This window comes from Hyperolius riggenbachi, chromosome 1 (assembly GCF_040937935.1).
Source record: "Hyperolius riggenbachi isolate aHypRig1 chromosome 1, aHypRig1.pri, whole genome shotgun sequence".
Classification (NCBI taxonomy): Eukaryota; Metazoa; Chordata; class Amphibia; order Anura; family Hyperoliidae; genus Hyperolius; species Hyperolius riggenbachi.
Genome location: NC_090646.1, coordinates 634,042,641 through 634,060,753, shown reverse-complemented (window position 1 = coordinate 634,060,753; position 18,113 = coordinate 634,042,641). Strand labels below are relative to the sequence as shown.

Below are 18,113 nucleotides of genomic sequence, written 5' to 3'. Positions count from 1 at the left end.
CTCCGCCAGCCAGCCCGCCAATGTAGGGGAATCTGTAGTTTTCCATAATTTAGGGATTAACAGTCTAGCTGCTACAAGCATGTGCCTTAAGAGATTTTTTGAATTTCCTAACTGGGCCAGGAAGTATTAGTAAGAGAATCGATTCAGGAGTAATATCTATCTTTATATTTAGGCATTTTTCAATAATTAATTTTATTGCTGTCCAAAAGTGGTTTAGCACTGGGCAAGAGATCCATATATGAGTCATGTCCCCCAATGACTGCTGGCACCTCCAGCACATGTCGGAGCTATCTGGATATAATATATGCAGTTGCCTTGGTGTTCTGTACCACCTGGATATAATCTTGTAAGCATTTTCCTTGCCTCTACCTGAGAGGGAAGAGATATTAGAAAAAATGAATGCCTTCTTCCACTGTTCCTGTGAAAGCTGCCTATCTAGCTCTCTGTGCCATTTTTCAACAAAGGATGGGGTTTGATCATGTATTGTTGACAATAGAATAGCATAGTATACGGTTATGGCCTTACTGGATGGCGGAGATGAAAAACAGGCTGTTTCTATAGGAGTTTTGTCTCTGCTTGTTTCCCCATACTTAAGAACTGTTTTGAGAAAGTGGGCCAGCCGGAGGTAGTCAAACAGTGGGATCCTCAATTCAGCACCCCTTGATTCCAGATACTCTTTGGTTGGTATAGTTCCCTGTGTTATCAAAGTACCTACTGAACAATTTTCTCCCAGGATGTTTCTAATAGAGTAATGTTTATTCATACCAGGCGGAAAAGCCGGATTATCCCATAAGGAGGTGTAGGAACTAAAGTACGAGGATATTCTGTGATGGGTTAGCATGGTGTCCCACACCTTTAGAGTAACTAATGTTGGCCATGGTAAGAGAGCTCATTTTCAGCACAGCTATGAGTGGAGCAGACAAACGAATGTAAACTGTGTTTAACGGTTTGAATGCTGTTCTGCGGTGGTAGATTTTATGCTGTGAACCTTTGATAGCAAAGAAGAAATGCTGCGTTTTATACCACTTTAAATGACTTGCTCATGGGAAACAAAAACCCTGTAAAAATGCTCTAAGACCTGCTCCTGTGGAATCACTCCAATTGACTTCCATTAGCCTTGCACTTTTGGAACAGCCAACAATTCCAAAGTGTGTCTGTAAGCGCTCCTCCTATGGGTCCCAGGCCTTAGTGATGAAACCTTAGACTCCGTATATGTTAGACAACCTACCTGTCTGGTAGTAGGATTCAGCCACAGATTGTTGAGGTTGAGCTGCTGCAGCTACAGCAGCAGCGGTTGCTGTTGGCTGCTGGTAGTAAGTCTTGCTGTCATACGCTACAGCAGGAGCTGTGGACCTGACATAGGAGTAGGAGTCCTGCAGAGACAGAAACCAGAGCAATTATAGAAACCCAAGAAAGCTGGTGGGAGAGCAGCCCCTACATGCAAGTTACCTAAACAAGTACAACAGGCTGTTCAATAATGAATATGAAACAGATCAAATAACAAATGACAACATATGCATTATTAACCCTGCAATGGGGGAACAATGTTGAACCTGTGACAGTGGCTAGTCAGGGTGAGGCCTTACTATCCTCTTTCTAGTGCTCATAAATTAAAAAAAAAATAACATTGAAAATAAATAAAGAGTCAGAAATGAGCTATGCTGGTTCTTTCTACAAGTGTTTTCTGGTACAGGAGTGGGCTTGGCAGCAGAGTGCTCTTAATTATGAACATGAGCCTCAAAGTAGGAGCTTTCCAAAAGGACTGCTTCACTAAATGTAATTTCTATCTGTAGTTGTTTATTACGCTTCTTTGTAACCATGACAACAGTGTCCAGTTGGATGCAGGATAGGCCAAAATCCTCAGAGAACTTGAGGTCAAATGAGAGAGAGATGAAATAAGATTTTCCACCCAAATTAGATCCACAGGGGCTAGAGCTGGATCGGGGATGCTAAAGGACGACAAGGGAAGCCTCATTAGTATCCAGAGGCTTCCCGCTCCTGAGGTAAGACCCCCTAGGTGCACTTTTTCCCCCCCTCACAACAGGTACTCTTTAAACTTGTATACAAATGTCTTATCAGATGCACACGTTTCATATTGAATATGTGGTCTGTCTTATCTCTACAACTGCCAACTTCATGACAAGTGACAAGCTCATGACAATGCAAAAACACTAACCATTTTTCAAAGCAAATTGACTGCCAGGGGGGCAAAAAAAGTAAATATTAACCACTTGAGGACCGCAGTGTTAAACCCCCTAAAGAGCAGGTAATTTTTCAATAAATTGGCCACTGCAGCTTTAAGGCCTCTCTGCAGGGCTGCACAACTCAGCACAAGATCCCCCCCCCCTTTCTCCCCACCAGAGATTTCTGTTGGTGGGGTCTGATCGCTCCCCCAATATTTTTTTTTTTATATAAATTATAGGATTATATATAAATAATAATGTCCTTTTTGTTTATTTTTATAAGCTTGCCAGCCAATCACTGTGATCGGCTGTCATAGGCTTCAGCCTATAATATCGGATCACCCCCGAGCCTACCAGGGGGACAGCCGTGTCACACACCTGTCCCCAGTACAGCGCTGCCTTAGATCGCAGCGCTGACAGTGATAAAAGACAGCGCCGCCTAACAGATCGTCGCTGGGAGACTCATGGCTCGACTCAGCTCTGTAATTCATGTGGAGATGCGCATGCACAATCTCCGCCCCCAGGACTGCACACCAATTGGCATGAGGCGGTCCTCAAGTAGTTAAAGTTTATCGGTAACTTCCCGTGTCCTCCTGGTCTCCAGTACTGACTGCAAACCTCTTCTAGTAGGGAACCTTAACTGAGAGGGATATGGATGTTTCCTTTTAAACAATACCAGTTGCTTGCAGACCTGCTGATCTCTTTGGCTGCAGTAGTGGCTAAATCACACACCTGAAATAAGCATGCAGCTAATCCAGTCTGACTTCAGTCAGAGCACATGATCTGCATGCTTGTTGAGGGGCTGTTGCTAAACGTATTAAGAGACAAGTTATCAGGAGGGTCAGGCAACTGGTATTTTAAAAGGAAAAATCCATAGCCTTTCCCGTACAATTGTAAGCCTTATAGTTTTCAAGAAGTTGGGTTTTAATGCATTACACGCTCTACCCATGTTCCCCTGCCAGACTTCAACCTTCTGCCTGTACCCTCAGTGTGGATGGGTGGCACAAAGTGGCCATATCCATGCAGAATGTACAGCAACTGGGGGTCTGCTTGTTGGTATTGCCAGCCAAGTTTAAACAGACTTACATCCATGAGATGGCATTACATTATGAAGGAGGAGGAGTGTGTGAAAGTTGTAGGCAAGTACAATAACCACCGTACATGGTGACCTCTTCAGTTTAATATGTTTTGACCTCACTTCAAATACACTTTTAATCCTGTGAACAGCAGAGACCAGATCATGCACAAGTGTGGCAGAGACCTTTATAAGAAGCAGTAATGAGTGTGCCAGGCACAATGACAGGGCCACAAGATACAGAATGCAAATATATTAATGTCATCTTCAAATAATGTAACGGCATAACGTGTAATTAATATGGAACAGATAGCAACAATCTGTCCCAGCACATTTCCTGCAGTCACAGGCCAAGCTCTGCTTCCTGACACAGGAACTCACAGCCACACGATACTCCACTTACTCACCGCCTTCCCTCTGCCTTACTCCCCCATCCCTCTACATGGCAAGCTGGGCTCTTCTCCCTGCTGTATCTGGTCACTGCCATCTGCTTCCCTCCCCTATCCTACATAGCAAGCTGGACTCTCCTCCCTGCTGTATGTGGTCACTGCCATCTGCTTCCCTCCCCTATCCTACATAGCAAGCTGGGCTCTCCTCCCTGCTGTATCTGGTCATTGCCGTCTGCTTCCCTCTCCTATCCTTCTACATAGCAAGCTGGACTCTCTTCCCTGCTGCATCTGGTCACTGCTGTCTGCTTCCCTCCCCTATCCTTCTACATAGCAAGCTGGACTCTACTCCCTGCTGTATTTGGTCACTGCCGTCTGCTTCCCTCCCCATCCTTCTACATAGCAAGCTGGACTCTCCTCCCTGCTGTATCTGGTCACTGCCGTCTGCTTCCCTCCCCTATCCTTCTACATAGCAAGCTGGATTCTACTCCCTGCTGTCTGCTCCCCCCTCCACATAGCAAGCTGGGCTCTCCTCCCTGCTGTATGTGGTCACTGCTGTCTGTTATCCTCCCCATCCATCTACATAGCAAGCTGGACTCTCCTCCCTGCTGTATCTGGTCACTGCCGCCTGCTATCCTCCCCATCCTTCTACATAGCAAGCTGGACTCTCCTCCCTGCGGTATCTTGTCACGGTTGTCAGCTATCATTTCACAACTGTAAGCTTATGTGACTTTTAGGAAGAGAACCCCAAAGAATGACAATGAGCTTTAAAGGATATCAGAGTGGAAAAAAACCCTCCTTTCCTCTGCGGTGTCCTCTAGTATATTCCCCAGTTGCGCTTCTCTGTGCATGCATGGCTCAGCCCAGGCCATGGGGGCGTGGCCAGGCCATGCAAGCGCGGTGAAGCACAGCTGGGAAATATACCGGGGGACACAGCGGAGTAACAGAGGGGCAGCAATGGAGCCTAGGGCCAGCAGGGGGCTGGAGGAGGCCCCAGGTAAGTATAAAAGCTGCTATATTAAATGTCTCTGGTTTCAATTAATAAAACCCCAAAGGGTGTCAAACTCTAATTCGGACATCCTTTCAAGCATTCGAACGCCAGCAGGACTCCATTTTCACCGTGTGTGACATGGACTTGATAAATCCACTTAATCAGAATCTATGGAGTATAAGCTGACTTGCACACTTAAGAAATCATCTGTACTGACTAGTGAAGACACTCCGTCACACTGCAGTTTATACTGTAATCATGATTGACTGAAAGTAGCAGGTATTTTACAGGTTGGACTATACAGCCCATTCTTATAAGTAGTTTAACGTTTGTCTTCTATTATGTCACCAATAAATGGCTGCATGAGCAAGGAAAGCAAGATGATCCCCAGTAACATTACCTGGTAATTCTGTGTTGTAACAGGTGGTGGTGGGGGAGGAGCCTCCTGCTGCCGCTGCGTGTATCCGTAATCGGTTGCTGTATGAGCTGTTGGGTAGCCACCGTAAGCTGCTGCCGTCGCAGCAGCTGCCACAGCGACAGGAGCGGGTCGGGCTACGGCAACTGTAGCTGCTGCAGGGGCATAGGCTGCCGTTACAGTGTGAGCCGCCACTGGGGCTTGGTGGACAGTGTAACTCCCCACAGTAGTGGGATGAGAATAAGCTACTCCTGAGGCTGGCTGCTGGCTGAAGAGACATAGGAGAAGAAAAAAAAAATACAGTCAAGACAAAAATATAAAAAAATAAATAACACACAACAACCACCCTACAAACACCTCTGATTAATCTTTGCAACAAGCAGCAATTCTAACTTATGATTATACTGGAAATGAAGCAGCAAAATACCCCTGTGACTAGTATGTGGCGCACAAGTTGAGGCTGAGTCCTGTCAAAAGCCCTCATAGGGTTACAACACACCAGAGACTAACTGGTTCAGAGGCTTGGGACCCTTTTCTACTGATGCTTGAAATCACACAAGCAGCAATTGCCATTTGCCGCGTAGCCGTTGAACAGGAATGTGATCAAGACCAGAATCGTGCAATCCGGTGATTTTTCGTGGAAAAATTGGCACGCACTAGTAGGGAATCGCTTTTCCCTACGGATCGTAGCTAGTGGAAAAGGACTCTTGAAGCACATCTAAAGTTAGGGCTCTTTCACATTAGGGCAGATTTTCTGCGTTTCAATGCAACGTTACCCAAGGTAAAATGAAAGTCCATAGACTCATTTTAGCTCTCACATATAACACAGCCTTTTTGTGCGTTGCGTTACACTGCACCCAGGCGCAGTTTTTCGGCCGACGCTAGCTTTATGCGTTACAATGTTAGTCAATTTAAAACGCACACTACAATAAACTATATGAAAGGAACACAATTATGCAATGAGTAAAAGTTCATCTCGGGTCCACTTTAATGCTAGGTACACAGCATACAATTGCGTTAGATTGATTGTTTGATAGATCATTTCTGACATGCCCGATCTATGAAAATCGATCAGAAAATCGATCGAAAATAAGAAGTGAATAGAAATAGATAAGAAAAGATAACCGAATCAAATTGGAAATCGATTGGCAAATCGATCAGATGGAAAATCGACCGAAAAAAACGCATCGTGTGTACTCAGCATAAGACTCACACACCTACCAAACATATCTATCCAACTATCTTCCAAACTTATCTGTTGGAAGATAAGTTGGGTGTGTGTACAGCTGGCAAACAACCAGAGGACCAACTGATAACAGGCTGTTTGCCAGATGCAACTGGTGGATCACTCTGAACATCATGCAGGTTGGAATGTGTGTACAAGTCTTTTCAACAACTTTGTTGTTTTTGAAAGCAGACATGTTGTGCAGTTTGTCAATTAGCTTGCGTGTGCAGTATTTATGAGAGTTGGTTGTTTAGTTGGTTGACATGTGTGTACGTACTTGTCAGGTAAAGAACTTGTTGTACGGTTGGTCATGTTGTGTGGTTGGTTGTGGACATGTGTATGAGCTTTTAGCTGCACTACACATACAAAATCATATAAGTTTATTTTCACTTCAGATTCCCTTTAAGTACTGCAATAATCACAATGAGAAATACACTCCAAGAGTAATAATCGGGCAGGGGGAGGGGAATCATATCAACAAACAAGAAGTCAATATACCACATGCTTAACCATTACGGTGCTCCCAATACCAGAATGATTAAAGACTTACCAGCTTTTTCGACAGTTGTCAACAGCTGGCAAACTTTTAACATTTATAGTATTGGGAGCAACATAATGGTCAAGCACGTGGTTTTATTACGACTACTGCGCTGGTTTTAAAAGATTTCAACACTTACAAAAAGGATTTGTAGATTCCGACAGCAGTTGGACTATATTGAGAAAGAGTGCCAATTCTTTTTATCTCATTTATACAAGAAGCCATTATAGAAGAAACCGCACAAGTAAATGGAATACATATACAGAATTCCCGAGGCAGGGCAATAGCACAGAGATGTACACTGCTCCCCTATGCAGGAAGTAACACGGCAGACAAGTAATTGGATCAGCGAGGTGGTAATCTAGGAAGACAAGCCAAGAACAGATCAGGTCTCCTCGTCCCAATAGTTCTTGAAAACCTGCAGACAGCAAATTCTCAGGTGTCCTTCCATCTCTCATCGTATCGAGACACCATTTTCTCTAATTTGCACCCCTTAGGGAAAATGTGACGAGTTAGTAGACACTGCAATGTGGCTTGTTGAAGGAATTCCTGTGAAGCGTACACAGAGCTGACAGTTTCAGGTATCACTGTACAGACATATGTGGTGGATCCTCTGTCCTATGGAGAGGGGATAGGTATAACAAGAAGTGGGCATGTACTAGGAGGAAAGAGCTGCAGCACAGAAGATTGCCTGAAGAGAAAGATTGTCATCAGAATACACCTATTGCAATTGATTAAAGAGACACAAGTTTCTTTTACCTTATCTTATTAAGTCCTCTTCAGCATTAAATTCTAAGCCGATTCGCCGCATCCCTGCGGCAGAGCTAGTCATTTATTGCCCAGAAAAAGTCCTGCAAAGTACCATGACTTTGCAGGTCGCAGATTTCGCTGCCCGGGGGAGGCAGAGCTTTGCGCAGTAGCTCTGCCTCCTCTCCAGTCAATCTCTGCCGATCTACTACTCTCCCCAGCAATCTCAGTGAAAGAAAACAGAGGGGCATGGAGAGGTGGAGATTGACTGGAGAGGAGGCACAGCTACTGCGCAAAGCTCTGCCTCTACTAGGCCTGCAGGATTTTAGGAAAAAAATTGAATTGCAATTTTTTCCTTTCAATTGCGATTTCGATTTTTTCACGATTTTCTTCAAATCAAGCTTTAGCAGTAAATTCACAATGTACAGTAACATTTACAAACATGCATTGACAGAAAATGACATACTATCAAATTGATAGTATGATGTAATTTTCTGTCAGGTTTATAAATTATACTGCATTGAGAATTTATCAATCCAAATAGCAGCTATTAATTAATGCAAAGCTGAGTACCACAGCAGATCCTGGGCAGTGGGTGGTGATCCAAGTTGTTTGCTCGACAGGATAGTGGAAAGATATCAGATCCTGGGCAATGAGCAGTAAGGCCCATACACACACACATCGGATTTTCGCGGGCGGGTCGTTTGAACGTCCAGTCGTCCGCGCGCCAAATCGGGTGTGTGTACAGTCCATCGTTCGGGTGGTAAGACTGGTCTTGAACGACAGACAGTACACACCCGAACGGACTGTACAAACGCCCGATTTGGCATGCGGACAACTGGACGGGACGTTCAAACGACCTGTCGTTCGGGAAAATCCAACGTGTGTATGGGCCTGTACACTGTAACAACGGGAGACAGGATAGTGGAGAGATAACAGATCCTGGGAAGTGAGTGTACAGTACACAGTGTGACCACGGGAGACAGGAGTGCCTGATGTGCGGATCCTTCTCCTCCACAAGCAACGTGCTGGCCGCATTACATTACTTACTACCGCTCTGACTCCTTCCAGCCGAAAGGAGGAAGCATGCCGCGTGGCCAACAAAAACAATTTTACGCATGGAACGCATAAAATATTACGCGTAAAAAGCCAGCATGCATAAAATTGTACGCATTTTTTAAAAAAAATCGCCACTTTGACGACTAGAAAATAGTCTTGCCGCAAATCGAGATATCGATTTTAAAACCATATGTATTGTGCAGCCCTAGCCTCTACCAAGGAAGCAAAATATACGAGCTCTAGAACCTTGCAGGGCTATTTCTAGCCCATAAATCACTCGTTCTGCCGCACGGATGCTGAGAATTAGCTTAGAATTTAATGCTTAAAGGACTTACGAGGTGAAAATAAACTTCTGAGAAAAACCATTATATCTATCCCACTTCTCCTAAAAATGACTTTTAGATATCCCACAGTTTTATTTTATATCTAAATCTAGTTATTAAGTTTTTACTGTTTCATTATCTCTGCTCAATGACACCTTCATTGAGTATGCCAGAGCTCAAATCTATGAATTATTTACCCTTTTTATCTCTTTTCTGCTCTTAAAAGCCATTTACTGACAGAAAAATGTTTTATGGCTTTAATTACTTATCAGTGAGGGTTATGCTATAGTCTGACCCAGTCCGACCCGGTCCCGACCCGGACAGAAATTGATACTTGCATACCTGATGTTTAACTTTTTCAGGCAGAGAAAGAAAAAAAGGAACACAGCATAGTTATTTGTGTGCTAGGCACTGTACATACACGTCTATCTCATGTCACCTCGTAAGTCCTTTAAGAGGACTTTACAAGAAAATAAGGTAAAAAAAAAAACAGACTTCAGTGTCTCTTTAAAAGGGGGGGGGGCTGTGCAAGCAGCTAAAATGGCAACAGAACAGGAGATTCACCTGTCAGCCAATGTACAGTGTTGATGTGTTAAAATTTGAAAATTCAAATTCGGAACCATGCTCTGAATTCTTGCAATCAAAACCTGAATTTTTCGTAATTGTGCAATACGGCAGGGTTTGACGACTCACCCTTTTTGCAACCCCTATGCACTGCCCTCCACATTACATTCCAGCTCTCTGCCCAAGGAAGTAGCTTAGAATTGGAATGTGACACGGAGAACATCGGCCATAGGCAGCAACAAGGGGGAGTTAACACCTCCTGCCGCGGTTCACATGCACAAAGAGTCAGGTTCTTATTCAATCAGGTTCATATTTATCGGAATATAAGATGCTACTGACTATAAGAGCTACCTAGGTTTTGAGGTAAAAAAAGAAAAATACTAAATTTGATGCATATATATTGCAGGGATGTCTTATGAACTCTCCCCCCCCCCCCCCCCCCATCTCTAAGCTACACTACACTAACCCCTCAGCACTTCAGATATTACCTGGTCCTGCTTCTACAGGTGCTCCTATTTTCCTGCCTGCAGCTGCTGGCGATATCCCGAACACTGCGGTCACCTGCAGCTATAAAGTTTCTTGTTGGCCATTGTACTTCCTCATCAGTGGCAGTTACTGTAACCACCAGTGGCACTGGAGGTTACAGTAAGAATCACTAATAAAAAATTACGAAGTTCACAAGAATCAGAGGACCCGGACCTGTATAGTGTGTATGTATGCCGCAGTGTACGGGATATCGCCACCAGGCAGTTTTTTTGGGGGGGAAAGTGCATCTTATAGTCCGAGAAATGCAGTACATTTTGTCTCTGGCCAGGACACTGGAGAGCTTTTCAGGCTCAACAGGAAATCAGCCCAACAGAAACACAAAAGGTCCATTTTCTTGTCATAGTTTTGAAGAGCCACAACCACTAACAATTTTTCCGGTTGTTCCTTTGGCTGTATGCTGTAGCCTGCAGGTCAGCTATGTCCAGGCATAGAAGCTTTGATCACAGCCACATCTGCGGACCGATTGCTTCTACATCCCGGCTTACTTTAGCAAACATGGTTCCCCTTGCTTCAGCAACGGACATGCTGTGCTAGTGATCTTGTTTGCAAAATTCATCATTCCACTCTGGCAGCCCCACCACAGAAAAGCAGGGGTAAAACAAGAGTTTTTAATATTTGATACACATATGTAGTTATTACCTGTACTGGGCGGCACCACCGTGGGTAAAACCAAAGTAGTTGCCGGTAGCCATTTTGGCTTCTTCACCAAGCCGGCTGGGCACTGAATGGAAAATAAATATGTTATTAAGGAATATAATATGTACTGTCAACAACTAAAATGGTCAAAGTTTTGCATCTCTGTAAAATTAAAAGGGTTATCAAGGCAGAAATACAAAATGATCCTTAAAGAGGAACTGTTGTGAAAGTCTTAAACCTTAAAACACATACAAATAAGTACATTTCTTCCAGAGTAAAATGAGCCATAAATTACTTTTCTCCTATATTGCTGTCACTTACAGTAGGTAGTAGGAATCTGACATTACCGACAGGTTTTGGGTTAGTCCATCTCTTCATGGGGGATTCTCAGCATGGCCTTTATTCTTCATAAAGACATTCCCTGAAAAAGATTTATACAAAGATGCTGGCCAGCCTTCAAGCTTGCTGCACACTTTGACATTTGGGCAGAGAAACTGTCCTTCAAGTGCTTTTAAAAATAAAGAAAACCATGAGAATCCCCCATGAGACGATGGGCTAGTCCAAAATCTGTCAGTAATGTCAGATTTCTACTACTTACTGTAAGTGACAGCAACATAGGAGAAGAGTAATTTATGGCTAATTTTACTCTGGACGGAATTTACTTATTTGTATGTGTTTACATGTATTTTCCATTTTAAAATTTTTGCGGCTGAAGTCCTTTAAGCAACCTGGAATAATGAATATGGAGTGCCATTGTCATACATTTATCCCAGAATAAATGCACTTTTATTTACTTCCTATGTCGCGGTCACTAATGCTAGGTACACACAATGCAATTTTCGGACAGTGTCCGATGTCCGATCTGATTTCCAATCGATTTTCAAATGATTATTCATAGAAATGTACAGAAAATCAACAACAAAAAAATCGATCGAAAAATGGTTTCCAAATCACACACTTTCAACAAGCATGCAGCCAGTGGAGTCAGGCAGCAGAGGATAGGGACAGACAACACAAGGGTTTGCGAATCCAGCTCAAATGTGCGTTTGTGGTTACCTTATGCTGGGAATACACGGTGCGTTTCCGCGGCTCGATTCTGCCGCCCGATCGATTCCCCACTCGACCCCGCGGGCTATTCGCTCATCTTCTGGTCGTTTTACTTATCTTTTTCCATTGTCCCCATGCAATATCGAGCACGGAATCGATCGGGCGGGTGATCGGACATGTCGGAAATTATTAAATAAGAGTCGTCTAAATGGCTCAATCGAGCGGTACAAATGTACTGTGTATTCCCAGCATTAGGCCCAGGACCCACTATGGGCTTTGCAGCAAATCACAGAAGTGTTGTGATTTAACAGCGATTCCTAGAGCGGAATCAGGATTTGGCTACTGCGGCCACGGATGTGATCGCTCCCAAAATGCTGCAGGAAGCGTTTTACGCTGCTCATAGGACATCCCTATAGATATCCACTGGTGTATCACTTAGATTGCCGGCAAATTGTGAGCGAGGCAAAATCGCTCCCAGTGGGTACCAGGCCTTAGGCAGCTTTGCCTCTAGTCAGGCATACTTGACTTGGACTTAACCACTTGCCGACCGCGCACTCATAACGCGCGTCGGCAAAGTGGCAGCTGCAGGACCAGCGACGCAGTATTGCGTCGCCAGCTGCAGGCTGATTAATCAGGAAGCAGCCGCTCGTGCGAGCGGCTGCTTCCTGTCAATTCACGGCGGGGGGCTCCGTGAATAGCCTGCGGGCCGCCGATGGCGGCTCGCAGGCTAAATGTAAACACAAGCGGAAATAATCCGCTTTGTTTACATTTGTACGGCGCTGCTGCGCAGCAGCGCCGTAAGGCAGATCGGCGATCCCCGGCCAATCAGCGGCCGGGGATCGCCGCCATGTGACAGGGGACGTCCCGTCACTGGCTGCACAGGACGGATAGCGTCCTGTGCAGCCCGGATCTCCAGGGGGGGCCAGGTAGGAGAGGGAGGGGGAGGATTTTCGCCGCGGAGGGGGGCTTTGAGGTGCCCCCCCCCCCCCCCCCGCAACACCCGCAGGCAGGAGCGATCAGACCCCCCCAGCACATCATCCCCCTAGTGGGGAAAAAAGGGGGGCGATCTGGTCGCTCTGCCTGCACGCTGATCTGTGCTGGGGGCTGCAGAGCCCACCCAGCACAGATCAGCTACAACAGCGCTGGTCGTTAAGGGGGGGTAAAGGGTGGGTCCTCAAGTGGTTAAAGAGGAACTCCAGTGAAAGTAATGTAATAAAAAAAAAAAAGTGCTTAATTTTTACTTTGCCCATTGTAAAAGCTTCCCTCTACCTGATTTACATTCTGACATTTATCACATGGTGACATTTTTACTGCTGGCAGGTGATGTCAGTGGAAGGCGATGCTGCTTGCTGTTTTGGCAGTTGAAAACCGCTGTTATTTCCCACAATGCAACAAGGCTCCCACAGTATGTCGGAACCATAGTCCTGACATCACACTGTGGGAGGAGTTTCACCACATCATCAGCCATACAGAGCCCCCTGATGATCAATTTGTGAAAAGGAATAGAATTCTCATCGGAAAGGGAGTATCAGCTACTGATTGGGATGAAGTTCAATTCTTGGTCACGGTTTCTCTTTAAAGCATCTTCTATAATATGATCTTGTAGAAAAACAGGAATATGTATACTACAGCCTTGTTCCTTTAGCAACAGCAACTGCTAGTACTAATTAAGCTCCAGGGTGACCAGCCAAACACCGCAACTCATTAGATAGGCAACACCCCCCATCACATAAAGGTGGTCATACACTGGTCGATTTGCCATCAGATCGACCAACAGATAGATCCCTCTCTGATCGAATCTGATCAGAGAGGGATCGTATGGCTGCCTTTACTGCAAACAGATTGTGAATCGATTTCAGCATGAAACCGATCACCATCTGTGAAGCTGCCGCTGCTGCCGCCGCCCCCCCCCCCCCCACATACATTACCTGCTCCGGCTGGCACGTGTCCCCTGGTCTCCGCTGTCCCTTCTCCGCACTCGGCTCCAGCTTCACTGAACTTCCTACCAGGGAAGTTTAAACAGTAGAGGGCGCTCTACTGTTTGAACTTCCTGCCGGGAAAGGAAGTTCAGTGAAGCTGGAGGAGCCGAGCAAGGAGAATGGACAGCGGAGACCAGGGGACACGTGCCAGCCGGAGCAGGTAATGTATTGCCGCTAGCGTCGGTCGTCAGGCATTCGAACGCCGCTATCGAGCGAAATCTTCCGCACGGACGGATCGACGGGAACGATTGATTTCGGACGGAAATCGATCGTTCTGTCAGCGTTTGCGCAACTATTTCACAGCAGATTCGATCAGTGATCGAATCTGCTGTATATCGGCGGGAAAATAGTTAAGTGTATGGGCCCCTTAAGTAATCTTTTCAAAGTTTTATTTACTTATGGACGTATAGCACTACCCTGTGGTAAAAGGGTGATCTAAAAATCTTGCAGCTACATTTCTGCACCACTCATCTATTCCACAACGTAATGATTGTAAAGGTGCCCATACACTATACAATTAAATGGTTTGATTTTCCAGTTAATTCGATCAAAACGATCAAATAGAGCAGAAAAAAAAAATCGATTATTCAGTTTTCCCAAAAAAATCTGTTGGGAAAATAAGGTTGATTTCTTTGAAAATTGAATTGTGTAGGTTTGATAAAATAATCTAAGATCAAAATCTTGTTTTTTTGTTTTAAATAATTTATGGCCACCTTTACACGCATGCAAAAAGTTGCAGAATAAAAAAATTTGATCATTTGCATATGGGAAAAACCATACGCGAAATGTAACATCCTAGTGGAAATAGACAGTTCTACATCTTTCCACTGGAGTTTTGTTTTTTAGAGTAGTAACACTGCTTCTCCCCACATCTCATATATGTGCTGGCAGTTTACAAACAGTGCAGTGACAGCGTTATCTACCAAGTTCTGGATTTGTGAATTTATGACTGTGAAAGAATGTCTGCACTGTGTGCTACTGTTTCACACTTCATACCACTGAGCTCAGTACAGACATTCCCAACCAGTCCTAAGGAGTCCAGCTCTTTAGAAAGCTTCCATGTCCCCACAGCCCATCTTGGAGAGCTGCAATGATGTTAAGAAAAAAAAAAACCTACGAATTAATGAATGGTTAGAAACAAAATTTACATATGACTAAGCCGCAGGGATGTCAAATGAGTCCTACGAGGGCAGAGATCCTCACACATTTTTGATACAGCTCAAATGAATTGATGGGTCTGAATCAGGAAAGATATGGTCCATCAGGTAGAACACCTTCCTTTCTTTCTCAGTCCATCCTAAACACTGGCATGGATCTGGCCCTCCAGGTCTGGAGTTCCCCACCTGTGGACTAAGGCCACGTTCACAGTTCCTTGTGACAGCAGCAACCGCAACAGATCGGGAGAGTGGCCTACATGATACCTGCACATTGTGTTGCATACAGTAAAGTATGCTTCACTGTACCTGTTAACGAGGGGTTCTCCCCAAGCTCTTTTAAGCTGGCCACTAACGGTCCAATTCCTAGTGAAAAATCGTTCGAGCGATCAGAAATTCTGATCGGATTGGTTGTAAATAATCTCCATTGGTGGACACAATCGATTATGAACGAGTGAAAAAAATGTCGCCCGAATGAATTTTCGTCGAACGAAAATTTGGATTTTCTTGGTGGTCGTGATAGATAGGAAGAAAAGATTGGTTAGTTGACGGTGTAGTGAACGATTTTTCGTTCGATCAAAATTTCTGATCGCTCGAACGATTTTTCGCTAGAAATTGGACCATTAGTGGCCAGCTTTAGCAGGATGCGCCACCCGGCTAGTTTTGGTGAGCACCAGGCTGTCATTGGCTCACCTCCTCTTCCTCCTTTTCTGTAAGCAGAGCTGCAACGGCCTTGCATTCCCCTGTTGCATCCCACCCGGCTACTTTTTCATGCCACCCAGCTGGGAAAAAATTCTGTGGAGAACACGGGAGCATGTTTTGCATGCACTGGATGCCGTGGGTTACCATACTGCACGCCATTGTACCTCAATGCACCATCCACACTGAACATTGCTATAGGTGGTGCACTGCAGTGCGGCAAGTCGATAGTTAATGGAAAACCGTTCGAGAGTTGATCCAACCAGTTGGAAATTATCAAATCGACCAGTCGATCTGACAAGAAACTGCGTGGTGTACACTGGGCCTAATGCTGGGAATACACGGCTCAATTTTGAGCCATTAAGATGGCTCGATGGATAATTTCCGACATGTCCGATCGCCCGCCCAATTGTTTCGCCGCTCAATTACGGATTGAAGTGGATGGAAAAAGATAGGAAAATTGAGCGGAAGATAAGAGAATTGACTGCTGAATCAAGTGGAGAAACAATCGAGCAGGTGAATCGAGCGGCAAAATCGAGCCGTGTATGCCTAGCATAAGGTTTATTACAAAACACATCCATGGAGTATGCATGCATTAAAGGACTTTAAGGAGGCGAAGGGCAAGACTATTACTCATCTGGGGCTTCTGCGAGCCCCTAGCAGCTGTCTCAGTCCCTCGCCACAGCTCTGGTGGTCCTCTGTGTCCCCGCTGTCCGCCCATAATGATCGCGACCTGCTGGCTCGTCAGTTGTGCGCAGGTCAGGTGCAGTACGCATCGGATGACGTGGATGCGCAGGCACTGCAGGTGCAGAAGAGCCGACCCCGCCGGTGGGTCGCGATCATTACAGGCAGAGAGCAGGGACACCAAGTACCACCGAAGTTGTGGTGAGGGACTGAGACTGCTGATGGGGGCTGGAAGAACCCTAAAGTGAGTAAAAATGGATTTTTGCCATTCACCTCAGAAGTCCTTTAAGAGTTTAGTCCTTTAACAGAATTACATATCACATGGGATGTAATGCAGTTCAGACTTCTCTACAAAATTTATCCATTTGCTGAAATTCATTTTTAAAGGGGTTCTGTTGACGTTTTAAAAAAGAAAAACTGCCACTTACCTGGGGCTTCTATCAGCCCCCTGCAGCTGGAATGTCCCGCGCCGTCCTCTTCCGATGTGCTGTTACCCGCCGCCGGCATTGGTGTAATTATTCGTCTAACTAGACAAATAGAAGTGCGGTTGCGCGGCCGTGCGCATCCTGTGCTCGTCGGCGGGAGAAAAAAAAAAAAAAAAAGCTAAGCAGCATCTCCTTCCAGTGACATTACCTGCCAGCAGTAAAAATGTCACCATGTGATCAATGTCAGAATGTAAATTAGGGAGAGGAAAGATTTTATAATGGGCAAACACTGACTACATCATTTATACATAATTATTTTAAAAATCAAGTACTTTTGTTTATTATAATTTTCACTGGAGGTACTCTTTAACCACTTAACATCTCAGTCGTTTTCAGCTTATGCATCCGAGCAATGTTCACCTCCCATTCATTAGCCTATAACTTTATCACTACTTATCACAATGAACTGATCTATAGCTTGTTTTTTCCGCCACCAATTAGGCTTTCTTTGGGGGGTACATTTTGCTAAGAGCCACTTTACTGTAAATGCATTTTAACAGGAAGAATAAGAAAAAAAATGAAAAAATTCATTATTTGTCAGTTTTCGGCCATTATAGTTTTAAAATAATACATGCCTCCATAATTAAAACCCACGTATTGTTATTGCCCATTTGTCACGGTTATTTCACCATTTAAATTATGTCCCTATCACAATGTATCGCGACAATATTTTATTTGGAGATAGAAGAGCATTTTTTCCGTTTTGCATCTATCACTATTTACAAGCTTATAAAAAAAAAATAGAGAGAAATATTTCATCTTTACATAGATATTTAAAAAGTTTAGACCCTTAGGTAAATATTTATGTGTTTTTTTTTTATAGTAATGTTTTTGTTTTTTTTTATTAAACATTTTATGTGGGCATTTTTGGGAGGGTGGGATATAAAAGTGTTTTATTTGGGGAAATATTGGTGTAGTGTAATCTTTTTGGGTATTTACTTGTAGTTTTACTTTTTGGCCACAAGATGGCAATCTCGATTTTTTTTACATGACGTCACTCTAAGCGTACAATGTACGCTTAGAGGGACACAGCTTCAGAAAGAGCGAAGCTTCCGAGAGAAGCTGTCGCTTTTTCAGCGGGGGAGAGGAATCAATGATCGGGCTCCATAGCCCGACACATTGATTCCGTGGCTACCGACTCCGCGGCCGGGAGTGCGCGTGCACGCGCGCGATCGGCCGCGGGAGCGCGCCTGTCCTCCTTGACGTTTTTATACGTCAAGGAGGACAAAGTGGTTAAGCATTAATCACATTAACAAGATTTACAGAAATACTGGTAAGCCCCAAACATTTTTCTGGCCTAGGAAAGGAACTAATGATGTATTCCCAATCAGTGAAGTATACTTAAGGTTCAATATTCTTCTACGCAGTCATGATGTC

General features: G+C 44.5%; 1 protein-coding gene and 1 non-coding gene across 4 annotated transcripts in view; both read right to left on the bottom strand.

Moving 5' to 3' along the window:
- The window catches only part of ZFR (zinc finger RNA binding protein), a 95,356-nt gene that overhangs the window by 46,445 nt on the left and 30,798 nt on the right, over positions 1-18,113 (bottom strand). For all 3 annotated transcript variants that reach the window (XM_068251255.1, XM_068251252.1, XM_068251254.1), the window contains exons 3-5: positions 10,692-10,773; positions 5,036-5,318; positions 1,229-1,373 (exon numbers count right to left, since the gene is read on the bottom strand). In XM_068251255.1, the coding sequence (XP_068107356.1) occupies positions 1,229-1,373; positions 5,036-5,318; positions 10,692-10,773 (510 nt within the window). The remainder of the gene's footprint in view (positions 1-1,228; positions 1,374-5,035; positions 5,319-10,691; positions 10,774-18,113) is intronic.
- On the bottom strand, positions 10,468-10,601 carry LOC137532841 (small nucleolar RNA SNORA66). Its single transcript, XR_011024026.1, has one exon. It is a non-coding gene; the product is annotated as a small nucleolar RNA SNORA66 (small nucleolar RNA).